An 11,358-nucleotide genomic window follows, 5' to 3' on the forward strand; every position below is an offset into this window, starting at 1 on the left:
CGTGCTGCTACTGTGTACTAGTGTATCCTGGGCTCCTGCTACTGCAATTCCTGGCAATCCAGATAACCTGCTACAGCAATACCTGGCAATCCAGAAATCCTACCAGTTCCCAGGCCAGTGCATTATGTCCATTGTTGTTGCATGACTTATGATCCTAAATTCCCTGTGTGTTACCAGTGCTTCCTAGCACAGCCCAAGATACTGCGGTCCGGAGTGATACTCCAAGTCCGTTCCACGATACTCCAGTCCGGAGTGATATTCCAAGTCCGTTCCACGATACTCCAGTCTGGAGTGATATTCCAAGTCCGTTCCACGATACTCCAGTCTGGAGTGATATTCCAAGTCCGTTCCACGATACTCCAGTCTGGAGTGATATTCCAAGTCCGTTCCACGATACTCCAGTCTGGAGTGATATTCCAAGTCCGTTCCACGATACTCCAGTCTGGAGTGATATTCCAAGTCCGTTCCACGATACTCCAGTCTGGAGTGATATTCCAAGTCCGTTCCACGATACTCCAGTCTGGAGTGATATTCCAAGTCCGTTCCACGATACTCCAGTCTGGAGTGATATTCCAAGTCCGTTCCACGATACTCCAGTCTGGAGTGATATTCCAAGTCCGTTCCACGATACTCCAGTCTGGAGTGATATTCCAAGTCCGTTCCACGATACTCCAGTCTGGAGTGATATTCCAAGTCCGTTCCACGATACTCCAGTCTGGAGTGATATTCCAAGTCCGTTCCACAATACTCCAGTCTGGAGTGATATTCCAAGTCCGTTCACACTACTCCAGTCCGAAGTCAAGTTCCAAGGTCACCAGTTCAATTCTCATTACTCCAGTCCAGAGTCAACTTTCAAGTTCATCAGTTCAATCCACGTTATTCCAGTCCAGAGTCAAGTTCCAAGTTTGTCAGTTCAACTCAGCAAGTCTTCCTGCCAGTCCCGGTCTGGTTCCTCCAAGTCTTCTACTCGTTCCACTCCAACGTTATAAGTTTCCTGTTCTTGTCATTTATCACCAAAGGCAGTTCTCACTGCTATACAATTCTTTCGCAAATGGAGCTATTTACCTCAAACATGGTTCCAGTCAAGCCGGTCTCCGCTGAATCCACTTCAACACCTGAGTCAGGTAATTCTCAAGCACCATTCGTGACACTTGTGCTTTGATTTTATAATATATAATAGTTGCGTCCAGCTCAGAATCAGGCCCTATGAGGAGGAATCCAGCCCCATCGATAGTACCCGCCCCCTCATCAAACCCCGCGCCAAATAGGGCTGCTTCCAGAAATTTCCCGGGCTGGTTTTCAATCCTAATCCGCCCCTGCTCCAGGCTATGCCAGAACTACCTTCAAGGAAAAGAACAAGACAGTAGGCTTCAAGTCATGGAATGGCCACACAGTCTCCAAATTTAAACTCCATAGAGCTGGTTTGGGATGCCCTGAACAGGAGGGTGAAAGCAAAGCGACCTACAAGTGCAACACATTTGTCGGAACTTCTATGCTTTCATTTCAGAGTATACTGAGACATTAAACGATGTGAGCTTCAATAGAAATCGGAAAAAAGGTTAGAGCCATTCTACTTCGGGCGACCTGGACTTACCCCAAGAGCTTCAGGTTCTCCTTTGTAAAATGTTACCAGTGCTTTGGGCAAGGGTGACGCAGCATTAGAAACCAGCCCTTCCTCAACTCCATTTGCCTGATGAGTTTTTTGTCCCACTTGAGAGATAATCACAAAGCTTCCTGCATCTGGTGTGGCTGCAGTCATGGCTCTTCCTCTGCAACAAGTGCACAGACATTATATATGACAAAGTACTTTTTTAAGAAATGTATTTACTGTTTTATACCAAATACAATTTAACACAGCACTGTACACATAAAGGTGTAGGCATATTTTGTCTGCCCAACTCATCTCACCCCCGTGGGGAGGTTAGGGTTAGGTACCCCCCCAAGAGATTTAGTGATAGGCTGGGTGGAAGGGGGGGTTAGGCACTTGGGGGGGAGGGGTTAGGCACCCCTAAGGGAGGGGTAATTAGGTTAGCGATACCTACCAAAAAGGACGATTGGGATTTTCACCTCTGCCGGGCTGCCGCTGTCTTGATTAGAACCATGCGGCCGGTGGTAAATCATGCTGATTCTTTCTATACCACATGCACACACAATAGGGTTAATAACTGTCAGTAGCCAATTAACCTACCAGTTTATTTTCTTTCAAATGCAACATGCCTCCACATGCTACAGACGCCCCCAATTCAGTACAGGGGAGGGGAACGCCAAAATATACCTTTGCCCCGGACACCAGGGCACCTAGCTACACCTCTGCTCTTACACCGTATTTATCACTTCACTGACCATTGGAAGCCTCACTGCAGATGGGCTGCCAGCCACCAACCTTATGCCCCATTCATGAGAAGCATGTTATCTGAGCCTGTCTCTGTCACTGGGAGAGAGCAGACATTCGTGTTACTCACAGAAACATGAAATCATTGTTTACCAGCAGTGAGCACAAAGAACAGTGCTAAGCCTGAGAGTTCTTACATTCTTTCCCATCCCAATAGGGAACATCCGCACTGTGACAACATCCATCCATCATTTACCCCTCATCCTCTAACATTAACCCCTTCATCCACAATTCATCTTTAACCCTTCATCCTCTGTCTTTAACTCCATTTTATCTCCTTCATCAACCCCTCTCATAAACCTTTAACCCTATATCTTTAGCCTCCTTACTTCATTAAACTTCTGTCGCTGTCGTTCCCCACTAGGCCTCCCCCTCCTCATGTTATTGTTCCACTGACTCCCTCCACCCTCACACACAGAGGAAAGTGATCACACATTTGTTGTCCTCTAAGATCTACTGTGCGGAGTCTGCACCCACTGTGGCATGAGGATCAGATCAGTCCCACTCTGAGCAAGTTACACTTGGCACTTCAAAAGGCAGCACTGTACACACAATTCTGTGGCCTGGATTACATTTCAGTGGTCACAGCAGAGGCTCATATTCTAATCTCTGCTCTGGCACTAACTGTAGGAGGGTGCAAAGCCTGCATTAGGGGTGTGTGTCAGTGGCAAACGCAGGATTTCTAGAGGGGGGTTTCCAAATGCTTGATTTTAGAGTGAGTGTGGCTAGTCCATGAAGAGGGCATAATTAGCACTTAACCAGCTTTAATATTTTGTGTTGCATAATTCCAGCATATACAGGACCAGCGATCACAGTATGCCATTAGATGCGGCAGTAGGGCCATCCTGCCTGTGCCAAATGTTTTTATTCAGGTGTGGGCATCATTCCAGAGCATAGGAGCAAGTCCGGGAGTCTGGGGGAGCAGCAGAAGAACCTAGCACTGGCCTGGACATATATGTACATGTTGGTCTCATTTGGATAGTGTATTATTAGTGTTATTATTATACAGTATTAATAATTAACCCTATTGATGGTCTATAGCAGTGCACCTCTAACAGTGCATGTTTTCCACATCTCCTAGTTGGTGCAGAGGTGTATTTATTACTGGCTGACACATTTTAAAAGATCCACAGGTGGTGCTAATCCAGAGTTGCCTACCCTCACGAATTTCGCGGGAGTCTCCCGAATAAAGGTGAGAGCTCCCGCTACCCCGTAAAGTAGGTTAAATCCCCCGCATTCTCTCTGCCCTATCTAAAAATCCGGACTGCGTATGCGCGAGTCCGGGGGTAAAGGGGGCGGGGCCTGAGCTTAAAACACAGGGGCGTACTCACCGGGTGCAGGGAGGCAGGAGTGTGGCTGCTGCTGGCCCGGAGGTCTCCTGGGCACGCCTTCCCCTGCTCACACACTGCTGCTGGGAGAGACTGATGCTCCCAGCGTTCCCTGGCCAGCCTGTGATGACAGAGGATGGAGGGGGGGAGGAGCCGACGCGGCAGGACACTGAAGACCGAGGAGCTGCCCGAGACTGTGTTAGAGCTCACTGCAGCTCCTGCCAAATGTATAACTCATGTCAGTGCCATGGGGGAGGGAGGGAGATCTATTACTGTGTGTTTGTATGTGTGTGTGTGTGTAGTAATGTGATGTATGTGTGTGTGTAGTAATGTGATGTATGTGTGTGTGTAGTAATGTGATGTGTGTGTGAGGGTGAAATCTTCATATGATGTGTGTGACTGACTGGGTGTCTGTGTGTGTGTGAATCTATTCATGGGATGTGTGTGAGACTGTCTGTGTGTGACTGTGTATGAGACTGTGTGTGACTGTGTGTGACTGTGTGTGACTGTGTATGACTGTGTATGACTGTGTGTGAATCTATTCATGGGATGTGTGTGAGACTGTCTGTGTGTGACTGTGTATGAGACTGTGTGTGACTGTGTATGACTGTGTGTGAATCTATTCATGGGATGTGTGTGAGACTGTCTGTGTGTGACTGTGTATGAGACTGTGTGTGACTGTGTATGAGACTGTGTGTGACTGTGTATGAGACTGTGTGTGACTGTGTATGACTGTGTGTGAATCTATTCATGGGATGTGTGTGTGACTGTGAATGAGACTGCGTGTGACTGTGTATGAGACTGTGTGTGACTGTGTATGAATCTATTCATGGGATGTGTGTGACTGTGTGTGAATCTATTAATGGGATGTGTGTGTGTGTGTGTATGAATCTATTCATGTGATGTATGTGTGAAACTGTGTGTGAATCTATTCATATAAATGAATGTGTGTGTCTGGGGGGGAATCTATTAATGTCAGTATGGCAGGGTAGAGATGTATTAATGTCAGTGGGGGAGCTAGGGCGTCAGCTTATAGGAATATATACGCCCATAGGTGGAGTTAGACACGCCCTATGGGTGGAGCAGACCACGCCCCCACAACGGCGCGTCGCATTCTGCAGCCATCTACAATCTCCCTCAAAGTCATTTTCAAAAGTAGGCAAGTATGTGCTAATCATATCATTTGTGATACTGAGAAGAACATGCAGCACTAGTAACATTCTATTATATTACTATTTCTATTGTGGTCATGGTGTGTGCTTATGTGTGTGTGGGCACACTTGACACACACTGATAATTCATGTCTACACTCCCAGCATGTTTAGGACACTCTTGGAATATTGGGAGATCTCCCAGACTCCCAGGAAGGTAGGCATTTTCAGACTTCAAGATAAGCGTTAGCACAAAATATGTGAGTACTAGTTCTGTTTTGCTTCTCAGTAATTTGCACTGCAAATATAATGTCATTTCTGCTTAAATTTCCACATTAAACTAAACACTATTTGCAATGCATTTTGATGTGACTAAGATGCACCAGGAGACTGCACCGATTAATTTGATATGCGACACTTGTATATCTTTGTACGACAGAGACAGACAGAGAGACAATCATGGGACATGTCACTTATACAAATATAATACACATTATATCAAACCATACTTGCCTACTCTCCCAGAAGTTGCAGTAGGTTCCCGATTTTATGGGTACTCCACCACACCCATGTAGGCGGATCTCCCGCATCCTAATGAAGTGGGTAGGATGGGGAGATACTGAGAATCTCAGGTCCGTACGTAGAGGTGAGATTAAAATGGTGAAAATCATATAATTTGGTCCTGCCTCCTCCCCACGAATCGCGGCATTTTACAACACCAGGGGCAGGGCCTAATGACACGGAGAGCCCAACCCCATCCTAGAAGCTGCATCTCCAATCTGGGTTTCTCCCGGAGAGGAGATCATTAAAGTCGACAATTATGCATCAAACTAGTAACTAAATATTAAGTAAAAATCATTACACAGACAAATTAACCTCAAACATTAACAATACAATTGTGTATTCATGTTACCATTGACACTCAAATTAACAATATTAACTTTTTTTAAAAAGACTGCATGCTTCGCTTATACCGTGATGCTCCAATAAAATATCTTCAAACCTCTTATTATATTAGAATAATCAGCGCTGAAGCAGGGCTCAGAGGTGCCCTGTGCCAACACACCCTGCCCCTGAAGCAGTAAGATAGACTCCAGGCATGTCCTAAGGAGGCACCCTGTGCCTTTCTCCCAAGTCCCCCCACAAACTGTAAATGGGAGCCCACTGTGGGGCTGCAACCATTCTGCCCCCGTGGCCTTGCACCCTAGGCTATGGCACTGGTCGTACTCCCCTTGATGCAGCCCATAGATAAATATTCAGTAGGAATAAGTAAATGCTTCCTGTAGTTACTTCCTGTTCTGCCCTTCAGACATCACAAACCTAAATAACAGCCTTTGTTATTTATCTGACACAGTTATATAGGTGCCCAGTGGCCATTAACTCTTAAGGTGCCTACACACTAGGCGATATTTTACACGATTTGCCCGATTTCGATGCACGAACGACAAACCGTGTAAAATATGTCCAAATCGTGAGTGTCCACTCACGATCGCAATGCTGATGTGCGTACTCGCTGGTCGTACAGCGCATCTTCAGATCTTGCCTGCCAATCAGGGACACGAATCACACGATGCACTGGAAAAAGTTAAGGATGCACGATAGATCGTTTCACATTGGACACTTTTTAACACCAAATCGTGCCCAGGACTGCCGGGGAGAGTTCAAGGGAAATCGGATACAACATCGCATCGTGACCACATCACATAGTGTGTAGACACCTTAACACTCAGATGGTACCTTGTTTTCTAATGATCGTCTGCAGAATAGCTGGAACTCCCTTTCGGTCTAGGCTCAGTGGAAAGCAGCAAACTGTTTACATAGACAGAAAGAACGTGTTGCAATGTCTCTGGCTGGGAGGAGTCGCTGTTCCATCACTTTCCCGAGGCCCAGAGCCAGTATAAAACAAGGGGGGGGGGGGGAATCCTGCTGCTCCTATGAGAAAATGTACAGTTTTTTTATATAGGCAGCACATGTTCATCTGAAAAACACAAACCGTAACATGAGCGTGAGCCAAGGCATGTTTGTAAAGCGCTGTAATCCATACAACCAGTCACACGATTGCTTTCATTTTGTAAGTAAAATGACAGAACCTATGGGTTGCTATGGGTTACTGCATCTTTTTTGCCTGTGCATCACTCTAGATAAATGTCCCTATGGATTTAACCATTTCAGTGCAATGGCTGTATGACAATTCCTGTACCAAATATGGGAACCATTGTTGTGAATCGTAGATCACTCTGGCTCCTTCTTTGTAGCATACACATCATAAGCCAGGTGGAGTCTTTTCTCTTCATAACAGAAATGTGAAATGGGCAGTATGGTGGCACCGTGGTCAGCATTGCTGCCTCACTGCACTGAGACCAGAGATTCTATTTCATTGGGGCAGGGATTGATGTGAAGGACAAACACTCTCTATACAGCGCTGCAGAACTGGTTGCATTATATAAACAAGTTATAATCATCTTTAAATCTACATCCCAAAATATAAATCGTTAGCCAAAGGATACTTGATGAGTAGAGATACAAAACTTGGTAAGATATGTTTATTCAGTAATTCAACATGTGACATAGCAACTATCACTTATACAGATATAATCTACATTATATCAAATTATTAAATACACAATTTGAATAAAAATGACAAATTAAACTCAGAAATGAAAACCACAAAATTGTGTATTCACAATACAATTAACAATCAAATTAACAAGAAATAAAGGTTTTCCAAAAGGCCACATGCTGCTTTTAAACCATGGTTCTCTAATAATAATAATAATAATAATAATAATAATAATAATAATAATAATAAAATCTCAGAACCTATTTTGTTATTATAATATTCAATAGGAAATCTGTGACCAACATGTTTCTTTTAGTTACTTCCTGTCCTTCACACATCACAAATCAAAACCACATTGTTGTTATCTGAGCTACAGTATGGTTACATGGTTGCATGTGACCACTAGTACCTTGTTCTGTAATGGAAGTCTGCAGAGCAGCTGTAATTCTCCTTTCTGTCTCTGCTCAATGAAAGAGCAACAAACTGTTTACACAGACGGAAATAACGTGCTGTGATGTAGCTGGCTGGGAGGAGCCGCTGCCCCATCACTTTCCCTCGGCTGGGAGCCAGTGTAACACGGTGGGGGAAAAAATCCTCTTCCCCACCTAATCTGAAGTCTGTGTATAAAGGGAGGGTGGGAAGGGGTTAACGCCCCAAACTGGTGTAAAAGGAATCACCACCCAGATTGCTTTTATTTCCTAAACAACGTGACGGAATCTGATTGGTTGCTGTGGGTGAAAACTTAACCCTTTCAGTGCAGTAGCTGTAGGATTTACTCGCAAAAACAACAAGGAACAGTAAGTGTTTTTGTGGGACATTAAGGCAGAGGTTCCCAAACTTGGTCCTCAAGGCACCCTAACAGTCCAGGTTTTAAGTATATCTATGCTTAACCAGGGCTGTAACTAGGGTGGAGCGGCCGGTCCCGCCGCACAAAATCTGTATTTGCCGGGTGCACGCATGTCACTTGCGGTGCGTCCATCTTCTTGCCTCCAATCGGAAGCTCCGCCTCCCAGACAGATCCCTGGGCCAATGAAAACAGCGGGCCAACAGCGGTGGAGGCGTTTGAGGCTGTGAGCGGAACAGAGGAGGACACTAGCGGCTTTGGCAGCATAGGTATTGTCTCTACATGCCCGCCTCCCTCCCCCTCCCGAACAGCAGCACCTTCAGCATCACCTCCCAACCACACACCGAACAGCAGCACCTTACCTTCAGTATCCCAATACCCCCACACGGCCCCCCCTCCAGCGATCACACCCTCCACTGAACAGCAGAAACTTTGGTGTCTTCATACTGCAACCCCCCCCCCCCCCTCTCTTAATAGCAGCACCTTCAGTATCTTCCTTCCACACGATTGCGGCACCTCCCCCCCCCACGGTCAACCCCCCCTTCCCTGGGTAGCAGACAGCAGCACTTCAATATCTCCATGCGGTGTTATTCTCATCTATACATTATCCAATATAACAGTATACAATGTCCTCGCAGCACTATAACCCTATAATTACTTTCCTGGTTGCACTAAAGCCTAGTGTTATCTTTTATTTATATGACACCATTGCGTGGCATAATGTGTATAAGGCCACTACTATTGTGTAGCATTATGTATATAAGGGGTACTACTATAATGTGCAGACCCTCCAACATGACCCGTTCCACTCGGTACAAAATGCTCTGCTCCTGGACTTCCCTCTTAATTTATGATTGCAGTCACCTGTGCTGAAACACCTGTCTCATCAATTACCTAGTTCAATACAGGCGACTGCAATCATACATTAGGTGGAAAGTCCAGGAGCAGAGCATTTTGTGCCTAATGGAACGGGTCATGTTGGAGGGTATGTATGTGGCATTATGTGTGTATAAGGGGCATTACAGTACTACTGTGCGGTGTAATCTGAATAAGGCTGTGCTGCTGTGTAGTGTCATTTGAAATGGTACTATTGTCTGACCACGCCCCCACACACTGTCCCTGTTTAAAGTATTGGAGGGGCGGAGCGAATGCTTTTTCTGGCACAGGTCACCAAAATGTCTAGTTACGGCTCTGTGCTTAACCACAGGTGACTTAATTAGCCCATTAGTCAATTTGATTTAACCCCTCTGTGCTCAAGCATGAATATCTTAATACCTGACCTGTGGTGGTGTCTTGATGACCGCATTTGGGAACTTCTGCACTAAGGAAAGAATGATACATACAATGAAAAGGATTAAAAGATAAATAGTCATAAAGAAGGCAGAAGCTGGCAAGGGGGATATATATACAGTATACAGTATATATATATTATATGATGCAAGAGTCCGGCACTGAAAATAGTAAGCGTTACTGTGAGGAATATAGCGATATGGCACATAGTGTGAATTATAGTTTTCACATCATAACAGATTGGTAATTAAAAGCCATAGAATCACTGGGCTTTCTCGTCAGGGCGATATGGGTGAGACGCTTGAGGAATGATCTGGTGGATCATATCCCCGCGCCTCTTCTTAAATGGGGAGGTGTGAAGAATTATAGATTTTTATATGATTGTGAGTTTGTTCCATAATAAGTTGTTGTTTAGCTCTGGCCCCTCACTGATCAATAAGATGCTAATGTCATGACTCACATGATAATTATTCTTTGAAGTTTACAAGTGAGGAAACCTTTTTGTTAGAGTCTGCCCAGGTAAATGAAATTAACAGATACAGGCCAAGTCCCACTAGCCTGTTAATGAAATTAGGAAATACAACACAGATTTGTCTATCTTAGAGCCTAGCTGTGTATTCTTTCAATTATGATAACGTTGTCACCAGGACACCTCATCCCTTTGTGTTTGTGCCTATAGGAAGCAAGCACCATAGGGGGTGTACACAGTGGCGGGCTGGGCAGGGTGCCATGTGCCCCCCGGGCTGCAGCGTCATGCGGGCCACGGTGCAGACTGTCACTGTGACACAGACTTCACCGCGTGTGTAGCGCTGACCGGACGGAGTTCGGTCAGCGCTACACAGCACAAACACACAGCCGCCGGAGCCGGCAGCTGTGTGTTTGCTTTAGCAGCTGATGAGAGTCAGACAGACTCTCATCGGCTGCTGCTCCCACTGCCAGAGCCGGACATCTTCCGGCTCCCGCAGTGGGTAATGGGAGTGACGCGTCACTCCCATAATGCAAAGCGGCAGACGGAGGAGCTGATCTCGGCGGCGGGACCAGGAGTAGGAGCAGGTGTCAGGTAAGTGTTTTTTTTTCTAATTTTTTTTATTATGTCTCTGCTGTGGGGGGGGGACTGGGACTACTGGGAGCACTACAAGGGGGGGACTACTGGGAGCACTACAGGGGGGGAATACTACTGGGGGCACTACAAGGGGGGGACTCCTGGGAGCACTACAAGGGGGAGACTACTGGGAGCACTACAGGGGGGGAATACTACTGGGGGCACTACAAGGGGGGGACTCCTGGGAGCACTACAAGGGGGGAACTACTGGGAGCACTACAGGGGGGAATACTACTGGGGGCACTACAAGGGGGGCATGCATTTGCCCCCCAGGCTAAACGTTGCCAGCCAGCCCCTGGGTGTACAACAAAAGAGTAAAAGGCTGACATTCAGGTGTGATGTGATATGGCAGATCAAAAATAAGTCACATTGGGGTGGTTTATGTGACAAAAGTGATGTATCAGTGATAGCTGGAAGCTTGGGAAGTTATATACATATAACTGGACTCCATATCCAGGTTGTGTGCAATTCCCAGATCACTGAGACATACAGATTTAAAGCTATGAGATATCTCAGGAATGCACTATGATAACCACATCATATTTACACTTGTCCATATTTTATCTGTTATACAAGTATTAGGAACACCCCATTTTGTAGGTAGTCCATCCACAGGGGAAGTTATTAGGTTTGTTCTGTTATAAGTTTAAAGATATTTAAACTTAGCTGGGAGGTTCCTGACCTTCAATTA

At 45.7% G+C, this 11,358-nt stretch overlaps 1 protein-coding gene across 4 annotated transcripts in view; it reads right to left on the reverse strand.

Annotated features, from left to right (window-relative positions):
• LOC148478217 (membrane-spanning 4-domains subfamily A member 4A-like) overlaps positions 1-7,933 on the reverse strand; it is a 38,096-nt gene extending 30,163 nt beyond the window's left edge. Inside the window, exons 1-3 of one of the 4 annotated variants that reach the window (XM_088455811.1) lie at positions 7,841-7,933; positions 6,609-6,803; positions 1,595-1,769 (exon numbers count right to left, since the gene is read on the reverse strand). In XM_088455811.1, the coding sequence (XP_088311937.1) occupies positions 1,595-1,759 (165 nt within the window). In that variant the 5' untranslated portion in view covers positions 1,760-1,769; positions 6,609-6,803; positions 7,841-7,933. Of the gene's footprint in view, positions 1-1,594; positions 1,770-5,384; positions 6,563-6,608; positions 6,850-7,840 lie in introns of those variants that run through there. The other 3 variants (XM_088455812.1, XM_088455810.1, XM_088455809.1) reach the window with 3 other exon arrangements.
• Positions 7,934-11,358: the final 3,425 nt, after the last annotated feature.

The sequence above is a fragment of the Taudactylus pleione genome, unplaced genomic scaffold (assembly GCF_031769625.1).
Source record: "Taudactylus pleione unplaced genomic scaffold, aTauple2 ptg000671l, whole genome shotgun sequence".
Taxonomy (NCBI): domain Eukaryota; kingdom Metazoa; phylum Chordata; class Amphibia; order Anura; family Myobatrachidae; genus Taudactylus; species Taudactylus pleione.